This window comes from Lutjanus erythropterus, chromosome 4 (assembly GCF_056507025.1).
Source record: "Lutjanus erythropterus isolate fLutEry1 chromosome 4, fLutEry1.hap2, whole genome shotgun sequence".
Classification (NCBI taxonomy): domain Eukaryota; kingdom Metazoa; phylum Chordata; class Actinopteri; order Lutjaniformes; family Lutjanidae; genus Lutjanus; species Lutjanus erythropterus.
Window position 1 is genome coordinate 3,030,536 of NC_139320.1, and position 13,412 is coordinate 3,043,947.

Genomic DNA, 13,412 nt, shown 5'->3' on the forward strand with positions numbered 1-13,412 from the left:
AGATGAAACCCTTGAAATATAAAAAGGTCTTTAAAACCCCTCTGGTTCTTGAATGGATTTTGCTCAAGATGCTTGGAACCTTGGTGCTATAAAGTAAACCAGCCCACATTTCCACAGTTTGGCTGGAACCATTGTGCATCATCAACAGGGGGTGTTACAGACTGCACAGCAACCTAGAATATGACACGCCCACTTTGGTTCCCAAAGAAAACCTGCTATTTTTGAGTTCCAGTTGGGAACCATGATTCAAAACCTGGTTATCTTTGGTGTGAATGCTCACAACTGTTCAAAATTAGGTGCTTTAACTGTAACAGTGGTGGTTCCATGTTGGTGGAAAAGGCTTGTCATGGTGTTCTAAATAGAACCCTTGGAATACAAAAGGATTCTCAGTAGAACTCCCTTGTTGGGTTACAGATAAAAGCCTTAAACCCTTTTAGTATGTGAAAAGGTTTGTTGTAGGACCTCCTGAATGTGTTCTAGACACAACCCTTGGAATACCCTTGGAGGTTGTGGGTAGAACCTCTTGGACTGGTTTTTGTTGACACCCTTAGAAGGTGGAGAGATTCCTGATAGGACCTTCAGAGAGGGTTCTGAATGGAATGGAACCATTACACCATAGAAGGGTTCTTTGCAGAGCCTCTCATTCTAGGTAGAACCTCGTACAGATGATTCTATTTATAACTGAAGTTTGGCTCTAGGTTAAACTTTCTGAAAAAGCTCCAAGAGGAAACCCCTTTAAAAGGTTCTAACAGGAACCAAAAAGGGTTCCTCTATTGGGACCTGCTGAAGAACCCTTTGTGGTTCTTGTTAGCACCTTTATTTCTAAGTGTACTTAACTAGTCCTGGTGTGAGAACAGTATATGGTGCAATAGACGGTGTACATCAATAAAATAAAGAATGTGAAATGTGAAAAATAGCAAAAATATAAGAAGCAGTGCAAACATGTATAATTGTTATTATGAAATTACAAAATGTGGAATGATAAAAGCACAGTACCAAACAGAGTTCACATGGATAGTTATTATGTGAGAGTTGTATATGGAATAGGGCTGAACAATTAATCGAAATTTTATGGCTGACGGCAATTTTCAAATCGCAGGAGGTGCAATATTTCTTAGTTGCAAAATGTTAGTCAAACTACTATTTCAAATGAAATATCGCCATGCTGCATATTTTCACAGACGTAAAAACACATTACTGTTTGGTCAGATCCTTGCAAAAATTACTGCAATATGATTTAAATAAAAAAAATAAAAATAATGATGTCACAGTTAGCATTCCTTGTAATATTGCAAATTATGTCACAGTTGGGATATCAGTCAAAATAATCGCAAGTAGATATTTTTTTCAAAATAGTTCAGCCCTAATATGAGCTGGTGAAAACAAGGAACATGAACTGCTCTGATATGTATTAAAAGTAGTGCAAACAGACAGAGTCAATGAAATGTATAAAGACTGTGACCAGTGTAGAGCTTGAGATCTGTGCCCAAACCCGACGGGACCTGACGAGTTCAGGTCGTGAACAACTTTTCAGGCAAGATTAAAGTGCTAGACCAGTGTGAGCAGTGGGTGAAACAATAAAGTAGTCTGCAGTCTGTGATGGGTGACCATCCTGCAGTGGGCCTCAGCAGCCACCAAGCTGGCTGAGACTGCAGGTGGTGTTGTACAGGAGGATGGACGTAGGTCCCTGTCAGGTAAATGTATTATGCATATGAACTAATGAGAGACGAGATGCTGCTGGTTTTCCCAGCCCTGCAGATAGCTGCAGATAGTTTGGGGGTTATTAGTTGTTTCTGTCTCCTACACCACTATACAATGCAGGTGGATGGACTTTTATGCGTGCTTCTCACAGCATTATAAATGAAAAACAGCAGCAGTATGTGCTTACAGAAACTATGTCCTGGTTAGCCTGGAAAATTCTCATTATCAGCAGTTTTCATAGGAACTGTTTCTTTGAGAGAGACTGCTTCCAATGAAAAATTGTCCACGGTTATCCAGAATCTGCAGATCTGCAGATGAAAGGCTCAGTAATAAATGTAGCCTTTGTGATATTGTAATGCACTGTGCTAACAGAAATTAGTGCAGTACAAAAGGGAAGATATCAAAAACATTCTCATCTTTGCTGGGATTCACAGTCCTCCATAAATCAACCTAATGACTCAGGGTTGGTGTTTGTTTTCCCACAAATCCTGAATTTTGCTGTCTGCATATTTGAAGTTGTGCAGCATGTGATTGATCCACCTTGGTTACTTAAAGGGATAGTTCACCCAAAAAAAAAAAAAAAAACAGTCATTATCTACTCACACTCATGCCAATTGAAGGTCGGGTTTAGGTATTTTAGTCCACAAAACACTGCTGGAGTTTCACAGGAAAAAGTGTAGCAGAATCTCCCAAACAAAGGTAAAAAAAAATAAAAAACAAAATGTCTCCATACTGCTCATCTGGTGTTATCTTGCACACACGTCACACCACACACACACACACACACACACACACACACAGTTCAGACAGTGTGCACATGCATGTGAACGTGGCCTTGGGTTGAGTCTGCTGACCAATCAGAGACTCTGTTTTTTTTTTTGTGAACCATCCAGATGTTGTGTTCCTGATTTGTGTGAGACAGCACTGATCCATAAATGTATTAATAGATCAATGCACTGATCTCAACGTGAGATTGACCCTTTCAGATAAAATTTGCAGTGGTGACGGTAATGAGCTCAACCCCACATTAAGCATCGTGTTACCGCGGTAATGCTGTTATCATCACAGCCCTAGTTAGCAATTTCTCTGGTGGCCATGTTGCACATTGCTCCTTTAAAAAGAGCGTCAGTTACATTATTCTACACATGCAACAAGCAGGACATGTTCCTGCTGCAAGACACACTGTCTGTGGAGAAATGACACGGCAATTTTATACTAAAAAGACTGTAACACTGGAAGATGCTCCCTTAATTCATATAACTCAGCCTGCTGAAGAAATTATATTCAGCTTTCATTTTGACACAGAATGCAGAAGCACCAATTTCAGTCTCAGCATTGTCTCTCAAACATGTCACATACAAATACTGAGGCTTCTGTTATCCCAGCCTGTCCATTCCACTTAGTATGGACACAATGCAGGAAACACACAGTTGCCAGGAGATTAAGCCAATCCCTTTCCCCCATTCTCCTCATTAAACACACACACACACACACACACACACACACACAGACACACACACACACACACACACACACACACACACACACACACACACACACACACACACACACACACACACACACGCCAAGGGCTGAGAAAACAACATTCCAGTAAAATAGAAGCGGTGTAGAGTAAACCCTGTGTTCACAGTTTGCCAGCAGATTCCAGGAATCAGTCTGGCATCAGATCTGCCATTTTACAGCCAGTCAGAAACAATCTGACAGTGGACTGCTTTTTGATTTGACAGTTTAGTCCCACATCTATTTTTCTTTCTCTCCAAATGCCTTTTATGGTAAAACCTGTGAATTCCCACATTTGTTGATACTGACTTGTTCTAATATCAGCGTGTCTAGTTTCTGCTTTTGTTTGCAAGTGAGACAGTTTTTCCCACGTGACAGCCTGGTTTTCATTAGATTCACACGGAATTAAAAGTACATCAGCCTAGTGACGGGTCCATGTGTCACCTTCTTGTCTCTGCTTACATATACTCTATTGAAGCTTGTCCTGCTGCCTACAAAGAAACAGTCTCACATCTCAGATCTTTAACTGTGGCCCCTCACATCCAGGGAACATGGATGAAAGTGAAGAGTAGTAACTTTTATTGGCCGAACAGAATGAAGTTTCAATTAGCAAATGTTATGATATGTTATGATAACCAGGCTCGGACGGTAATGGATTACATGTAACAGGATTACATAATCTGGATACGAAGAAAGGTAACTGTATTCTATTACAGTTACAGAAAGAAATGAGGCAAAAAAAAAGTCAAAATTCTCTGATTTCAGCTTCTTAAATGTGAATATTTTCTCATTTCTTTACTCCTCTCTGACAATAAACTGAATATTTTTGAGTTCAAGTTACATTACTTTAATAACTTTAATATTCTGATACTTGGATTACATTACTGACTACATTTTTAACAGGCAATTAGTTACTGTATCAGAGTGACTCTCTCAACTGTGATGATAACTGCTGTGTAATGTGGCTCCACCACAGAGGAACAGAGCTGACATATGACATGAGCAAACATCTGAGGAGAATATTATACAGTAGAAAGGTTCAGGTCACAGTCTGGTCACTGTTTGTCCTGCTAAATATATCCTGCTCACTCATTCTTTTCGTCCTCTTTCTGTTGTGTGCCCTTTCTCTTTGTCTTAGCAAGAATGAGGCAGTAACCTGAACTTCTCTATAATGCTGACGTCACTGTGTTTCAGTGTGTTATTTTGGTTTTGGTACCACACACTTCCACGGTACTCAACAACTAAATTAAGCTGTGAAAGACTAGATTCCATCTACAGTGTCAGAATTTACAAACCACACCTACTGATGAGGAAAAATACAAGCCACAGCTGAGTAGTGTCAGAGCACGTCTGACCCTGACAGCTCCCACACGTCACGGCAGTGACTCAACAAGTGAAGCTGTGGTGTCTTGCTGTTGAAGAGGCTGGGAGGGAAGATTCAGCACTTCTCATGTGGATGTCCAGTCATTGTTGATGGGAACTATAGTCAGCTGAAGCAATAAATTCCTCAGTGCTGCTGTATTGACCAAGAAAGTTGAATTCTGAAGCTGCAAGACCAGTTGCTTCCACGTGTGTGTGCATGAGTGATCAACAGACTTGCATCATCTCCACAGCTTATCTTACACTCTACTGGACTGATCAGCCTATTTTTTCATGCACGTTCCTGACTGGATGCTGAAGGCTTCACAATTTTGTAAACCTGACAAAAAAGCTTTTTCTGTGGCTTTCACGTCATCCCATATATCTTGAACATATCTTAAGATATGAGATAAGATAAGATATTCCCTCAAGGGAAATTCATCAAACATGGTAAAAAAGGTTCAGCTTGTATTTCTTGCTTACACGTCTGGGTAGCCAGGGGGGCTTCTAGGCTTTGTTTTGGCCAACAAAGTAATAGCTGTTGGCTGTTGGTGATGATACATAGCAACATGGGTGTGGGCATCGGGAGCACAATGCATCCTGGCACATGTAGACACTGCTGGCACTGCTCTGTGGAGGACAACTCATCCTTACCTAACAATATGAAGAATTTATTGCTTCAATTGACTATATCTCCCACCAACACTGACAGGACCTCCAGATGAAAAGTGGTGAATTTTCCCTTTAAGAGTTTAAGCGTTAGAGACATGGTGTTGCGTGGAGCCTATATGATATATAGTGTAGAGAAACTGACATTTACTACAGGGTTCCAGTTCTTATTCTCTGGTTTCTGAATGTGTATCAGTCCTCTCGTCGACAGCTGAACACGTAACACTTCTGTATATTTGCAGACATGTAAACTAAAATGAAATCAAAAAATGTATAGAATAACAACTAGAAGAGTGCGCTCAGTAGAGTACAGATCCTTGCCAGGCAACCTGAAAAGAATATTTGGATGAAAGCCCAACATTGTGATTGATTTTTTCATAATTTCCATATCAATTCTTGAGTTATATCCAGACACTTGTTGTGTGAGGTCACTGTGACCCTTGACCGTCGAAATCTAATCAGTCCATCTTTGAGTCCAAGTGGACTTTTTTGTCAAGTTTGAAGAAATTCCCTGAAGGTGTTTTAGAGAGACCACGTTCACAAGAATGGGATGACCTCAAACATAATGCCTGTGGCCATGACTGTCACAGGCATGGAGCCAAAGAAAAGATTTTTTCAAGATTTTTCATAAATTGTGAATCACAGATTGTACAGTCGCAAAAAATGAGACTGATCAGTCCAGTTGTATTCAAGATTAGCTGCGGACAAACTCTATGTCCAGCGATCACATGTGCGCGCACACACACACAAACGCACACACAGCCGTAGAGATTCTCCTGATGCTTTGTCAGAGGTCTTGATTGAACTCAAATGATGCGTCCTGAGGCTGCAGTGACTGCAGTCATAAATGTCTTTATGTCTTGGCGAAGCGAGACTTTCTGACAGGCTGTTCTTACTTTTGCTGATGCTGTTTTCCTGTGACTGATGCATCAGCAGATAAGAATTCAGTAAGCCTGAGTGCAGCTATAAAGACTGTGTAGAAGACATTTATCATCATAGACCAAGAAGAGAAGTACAAACATTTAGGAATGAACACACAAACACACTTACAGTCAAGCCTGGAATTTCATCACTTTAAGGATGAAGCCACTTGGTCTTCGGTGTTGATCATTTTTCAAGGGCATGGAGGCCAAATGCAGAGCAGCGAGGCTACCAGATATATAAAACAATCACTTTAAATCCACAGAAGAAATGAATTTAACTTAAGGGTCACACATGATTTTATTTCAAATGGATGAATGAATTGGACTTTATTTGAAATAGACCTAAATATATAAAAAGAAGTGTTAATTTCACACAGTAATTTATCATTATTTACAAATTACCAATATTTATACTGACCAGAGTCCCAGGGGAAGATGGTGTGGGAGTCAGGGGGACTAATTTTACATTTGTTAACATTAATGTTAAAAACATTAGGCTGTAATACTTGTTAGGCTCGTAACACTTCTTAGGCCATGGATCAGCCAAGTCAGTGTAGTGATATAAGAGCAATGTGTAACATTATGTGTTGAGTTTCTTGTCTTTTTCATTTGCAAACTGTAGCCATAAACAGCTTGGTGGTTCAGAACAGGCCAGAAAACAAACACCCTACTGGTTATAAGAGCAGTGTTTCACTTGATGTTGCCCAATAAATATTCAGAATTTCAGTAAAAGACACTGGTGTCTGGAAATCATACTGACAAAGTAGAGACAAAGGAGAAAACAGTGAAATCAGCTGGGGAAGTGAGGCTGACCTCTGGGCAGATCATTTTTTGAGGGGTGTTGAAGAAAGATTCTTCCAAGATCTTTGGCTGCTTCTAGATGAGCTTTATTCAGAGTGCAGCCTCAGAACATGATGGCATGTTGTTTGCCAAGTAATGTAACTTGATTACTTTCACTTACGTTTGAATTAAGTCACTACATAATAAAGTAAAATTGTTTCAACCAATATAGTATTTTTAGCGCTGCAACTAATTTTTTATTTTTATCATCGATAATTCAGTCAGTTATTTTCTCAATTAATCAATTTGGTCCATGAAATGTAAGAAAATGGTGAAAAATGCTGCTTATTATTGTCAGTACAGATTTGTTTGTTGCAGTTTTGTCTTGATCTTATTGCAGTCATTGACAGAGATGTCCTCCCTGTCTCCTGCAGGCTGCAGCAGGGAATCTCTCAGTGGACGGTTTGCTGCAGATGTCCAGCTCTGAGCTGCAGGACAAGATGAGACGCCTGGGCTCCAACTCAGAGGATCGTTCTCGCCTCACTGCCGCCCTCTCCTGTCTGAAGAGCGCCAATGAACCAGGTGAAGCAGGAACCCTGTGTCACTCAGAGGAACAGATGATTATAAAAAAAAATATACAAGAAATCGTATCAGGGTTGTTACGACCCCAAGTTGGGATAGGGGATGAGGGGTGCAACATTAAATACATACAGAAAAAGGAAGGAAGGAAAACTGAGACAAAGATGTAAATGAAAGTTCATTTATTAACAAATGTGTTAACTAAAGTTAACTAATTAAATAAAAACAGCTTAACTTAACCTACTAAATTAAACAACAAATGCACATATTAAAGACCATGTGTCCATGCTAGCCAGGGAGGCTAACAAGAACACAACACAAACAACACAGAGTGCCTTTGCTAGCTGGCAGGACTAGCAAAGCACATAGGGGCGCCCAGACGAGTGCCCTTGCCAACCACGGAGGTAAACAAGGCACATGAAACACAAAGACAAGTGACTTCACTAGCTGAAAGCACTAGTGAAGCACTTGTCGACCGCCATGAGTAGTCTAACCTGCTGCTGCAGGATTAATCTACAGACTAGCAGACTTTAGTCTGCCAAATGGCCCACTGGCCTTGATCGAATGGCCCTCCGGCCCTGACATGTGGACTTCGGTCCACTAAATGACCCACTGGCCCTGACTGGCTGCACTCTCCAGGTTTTTAAGCACCAGGTCCTGATTGCAGAGCAGCTGCACCTGATGCCAATCACTGCAATCTGCAAGGGGGGAGGGGCAGAACCTGGGCACAGGAGAGAACAGCACCACACAGATACTGTGGCACATAACACCCCCTCCCATAAGATCAAACCACATAGTTTGAACGATGCTACATACGTGCCACAACAACACTAAACACAGATCAAACAAAAGGGTTGCCATACTTACTGGGTGATGAACTGTAGCATCAAGGCCAGACAACAACCTTACCTGCTAAACATTGCTAACTGAGCCATACTGATGCTAAAGGCCCAGCTGCAACTACCCAGTATGAAGCACAAGTACTACATGGTAAGTTAAGCACTGTCACATCCTTACCACAAAAAACCCACTAGCCACACAACAACAACTTTCCCTAGATCCTGCCTAACGAAAACTTTACCTACCTATCTTCTGGAGCTTGCCAGGCTCGAGGCGACTTATAGGCTTAGCTTCAGTGGTCGAAACCCTGAATAGCCTGCCCCCGTCGGAGAAATTCATCCCCACCCAGGATTAGCTTTGAAAATAAAAAAGGCAAAATAACAAAAGAGTGCCCGATGGAAAGGCTAACGGGCAGCTTAGCTGGACACTCACCTGACTATCTTGGTTTTACACAACAAATACACAAAGGCTAGACAATGGTTTGACATCAAAGCACTAACACTTACCATGACAGTAAACAGACAGCCTCAACACAAAGAAAACTTGCCTACACAATGTAACAGTTTCCTGTTACTTTTTCAGATCCCGGACGAGCCCCCAGTCGGGGCCAGTGGGCCATTTGGTGGACCGAAGTCCACATGTCAGGGCCGGAGGGCCATTCGATCAAGGCCAGTGGGCCATTCGGCAGACTAAAGTCTGCTAGTCTGTAGATTAATCCTGCAGCAGCAGGTTAGACTACTCATGGCGGTCGACAAGTGCTTCACTAGCGCTTTCAGCTAGTGAAGTCACTTGTCTTTGTGTTTCATGTGCCTTGTTTACCTCCGTGGTTGGCAAGGGCATTCGTCTGGGCGCCCCTATGTGCTTTGCTAGTCCCGCCAGCTAGCAAAGGCACTCTGTGTTGTTTGTGTTGTGTTCTTGTTAGCCTCCCCGGCTAGCATGGACACATGGTCTTTTGTGTGTGCATTTGTTGTTTAATTTAGTAGGTTAAGTTAACCTGTTTTTATTTAATTAGTTAACTTAATTTGACACACCTTATTAATAAATGAACTTTTGTTTATATCTTTGTCTCAGTTCTCCTTCCTTCCTTTATCTCCCGGGTAAATTTATTTAATGTTGCACCCCTCATCCCCTAGCCCAACTTGGGGTTGTAACAAGGGTTCATTTATTTATCCTTTAATCTAGGGATGCGTGATATGTATTTTTTTTTCAGCCATTACTGAAACAATATTGATACTTTCACATTTTTGTGTTTTTAAAAAGAGGTTGGTATAACCTGTAGTGTCTGCACACCTGAGGGTAAGAAAGGCTCAGATATAGAGACCAACTGGATAGATATATTTTGAATTTCTACATCAATTTGGTAAAACAGATTATACTTTCATTATATTCTGACAATGTGTGCTGTACTTGCTAACATGTGCTTTTCTTCACTCTTTGCCTCCAGGAGGTGACCCGAGGTCTGACTCAGGCTCCTGCAGTTCTGATCCCCAAACGGACAGTGATGCCCTCTCTCCCATCAGCCCCCTCTCCAGCTCCGGCAGCCCTACCACCCCCCTGCAGGCCCCCAGCAGCCACGGCCGCTCCATCTCCATCTCAGTGGTGCCTTGTTCAGATGAGCAGAGACCTTACATATCAGCTGAGGAAATGCCTGATGCCTTCACCCCGGAGCAGAGCAGCCCTCCAGTCACCAGAGCCACGAAGACACGCGCAGCCAAACCCTCCCACACACCACCGCTGCCTTCTCGCAAACTGCTGCAGCTCTTCCCCAACATCGCCCTGACGAGAAGCAAGAGTCATGAGTCACAGCTGGCCAACCGCATTGAGGAGCCAGCTACACACAAGTGGGTTTTACAATGAATACTAAAAGCTGTTTAGCTGCTAAATATCACACTGGAAAAAAACTGCTGCGTCGCTCTCCATCACTTCCTGCCATCTTTTCACTGTCTGTAATAAAATAATTGTAGTACTTCTAAAATATATAATATAAATATTTGTGTGATGCAGCAGATACCAATTAGTAAATTTCATATGGTTCTGAATGAAGTAATGTATTTTTGTACTGTGTCTTCAAGTGTCATAATCAGCCCAAAATGTACACAAGTACATTTGTGTGTGTAATTGTACACAAGATATTTGATAATATTACAGGCTGAATGACATGTCATGTGCTGAGCACAGTCATGCTCCCTGAGGATTCAGACTTTTGATTTCAGTTGAGCTTTCTGTCCACCCAGCCTCATTACATTTTAGGCTAAAACTGTATAAATAACAAAACTGTCATTAAGTTGTTCATTCTGTCCAGCACAGTCTCACAGGACAGGGCTCTGGCTGTCTTGTGTCATTCTGCACTCACACATGTAGAAATGAAGGAAGATCAAAAACCATATCTGTCCCTAACTCTTACTCTGTGGGTCTTTTTTGACTTGTATGAAGTGGACTGCAGTGGTTGTTACAGCAGTGTCTCTCTGTCCTGCAGGGCCGGTAAGAAGAACAAAGCGCTGGCCTCTATTCAGATCAATGGCTGTGGGAACAGTCCTGAGGACGTGACGCTGCGCTCACCGTTGCTGTCCGCCCGGACACCAGGCCCTGTCCCAGCCTCAGCCCCATACATGATGCCTGCCAACCCCACCCTGCTGGACAGTGAGTCCCTACAACACATACCAGACTGGAGGTCTGATATCATTGTCCTCTCATGCCTCTGTGATTCTGTCTCATCCATCGTCTCTGCCTGTGTTTTTGACATATTAGGTATGACTGTGCACAGGAGTTCCCCTCAGACACTGAGGAGAGACATCGGCCTGGCCGTAACACACAGGTCAGTTCCCATCAGCCCCTTTAAATGTGACAGCTGCTGTACATTATGCTGTTTTGATGTGTCACATTATTTTTACTGATTGTAGACTGTGTGAAAGGTTACATATTAGTTCATATAAAGGTCTTTTTCCCTTTATTTTTTTATTTTTCATTTTATGAATTGTTGGGGTGAGTCGTTTCTCTCAGGCTGCGTGGTCACTGTGCCTCCTCAGAAATGTAACCCTGATAATTACTGTATTTGTACCACAATTTTAACTACTGTATGATACACAATCAGTAACTCCATGAACATTTCCATGAACCCACAACAAAACCTTGTTTGAGAGCAACCAATCACATCAGCATGGCACAGATCAAGCAGCTAGTCAAGTACTGACATGGCCTGGGGCTTTTATTTTGACGGGTAAGAGCAGAAGGAGTGATTGTGTGGTAAGCTGTGATTGTTTCACTGTAAAGTTAGCCACCATGTTCAGATGAGTGGCTCTCTGTGTAATATGGGACACAGCACAGTTTTGCTATTCAATGTAGTATCCTGGCCCCTTCCCAGGTTGTTTCTGTATGACCGATAGTTTTTGTTAAAATAAAATAATTTTATTGTTGTGTTTTGCATCTGGCAACACTGATGTAACCACACATTGACGTTACAGTCCCTTATGGAGATACCAAGAACTATGATTGGTTGTGATTGACCCTCTGCAGTGGAGTGCTGGCCTTCATCACAGAGGATGAAACAATGTAAACCAGTGATTGCCAAAGTGTAGCACATGTCCCACTGCTGGGCCCTAAATGCCCTGCAGGTGGATCTTGAAAGGTCATAAAAAACAAAGAAATATGTTTCAACTTTATAAGTTTAAAATTACATAAAATGTTCAAAAAGTCATTTGAACTAATAAAACAAAGCCATGAGATTCAAATGACATTTTATTCTTCATTTACTGACTGAGCTGAACAGGTGTTCCACTGTATTTTGTGAGCTGTCACATTATCGCTGGAACACATCTTGTATCTTGTCATTGACACGATTAGTTTCCTGTGTTGATTGCAGTTGTGATGAAAGGTTTGGGTGGGCCGCAAAGATTTAGAGATTTCAAATAGGGCCATGGCAGTCTTAAAGGCACAGTTCACCCTCAAATCAAAAATACATATTTTTTACTCTGGTCTCTGATGCTATTTATCCATTTAGAGAGTTTTGTACAGAGTTTCATGTTGGAACTATGTTCTTTTTCTGGTAGAATGAACTGACAGTAGTTCTTACATGTTCTTACACAGCACACAACAAGGTCCGTGGATTATCTTGATTAACTGGGTCATGATTTCTGGAAAGAGACACTCAGTTTGAATTTGTATGTATTTTTTGGCACTTTGAGCACCACAAGCCAAGTGCTATTTAGTTCCATTATACCAGAGAGAATGAACACATCTCTGTTGCTGATTTCTCCAAAAATCTGCAAATCACACCAACTACAGGCCAGACAACATGGATTTATTTAGGATGTTTGTTGATTTTGGGGTGAGCTGTCCCTTTAAGTGTGGTAATGACAGTGCAGCAATTACTTTGGTATTATCAACCAATGACGGTTTATAAAAATGTTCAATATGACAGCTCCCCAAAAATGAAGCCAAGACATAGTGTCCCCTGGTGGCTGTCTGCAGGACAGGTCATAACCCCGACCCCTCCATGTTAGAAGATGGGACATTGTCTAAACCAAAAAATCAGCACATGTCAAATAAGTTTCTGTCATTTTAGGAAGTTCTTATGATGCTGGCATAATTTGATGCTATGGAGGCGAGCTCTGCTCACCATTACGTCCTCCAAGTGTATGGGCTGGAGCTCATATTCAGCATGCCATCCATCTTTATTTACAGTCTATCAACACATGAAATGTGATACTTAACTGGAAATCAAAACCTACGTTTTACTGTAGGCAGCTCCTGAATGACTTCTGTAACCACAGCAACTGTAAACCCTAACCTCAAGTATGAATCATGATTTAGTATCATGGGTTACATTTTTGTGGACCAGCAAGAGGCAGATTTAAAGAAGAATGTGCAGAATTGAAGCAACAGATGCAGAAATGTCCTGACTTTTAGTGCCTAGCGTGGTTCAAGCTCCAAAAACACTGGATCCTAAACTTTCCATAATGCACCTACAGACCGTCCTGTTTGCTTTCTGTTTTAAATAAACTAACCATGTCCATAAATTTACCCCACAGACTTAACATAGCC

At 41.6% G+C, this 13,412-nt stretch overlaps 1 protein-coding gene across 2 annotated transcripts in view; it reads left to right on the plus strand.

Annotated features, from left to right (window-relative positions):
• Nucleotides 1–13,412, plus strand: part of LOC146327366 (kinase suppressor of Ras 1-like) — a 68,593-nt gene that overhangs the window by 42,120 nt on the left and 13,061 nt on the right. For both annotated transcript variants that reach the window (XM_084716781.1, XM_084716780.1), the window contains exons 3-6: nucleotides 7,388–7,535; nucleotides 9,817–10,213; nucleotides 10,849–11,012; nucleotides 11,121–11,187. In XM_084716781.1, the coding sequence (XP_084572907.1) occupies nucleotides 7,388–7,535; nucleotides 9,817–10,213; nucleotides 10,849–11,012; nucleotides 11,121–11,187 (776 nt within the window). The remainder of the gene's footprint in view (nucleotides 1–7,387; nucleotides 7,536–9,816; nucleotides 10,214–10,848; nucleotides 11,013–11,120; nucleotides 11,188–13,412) is intronic.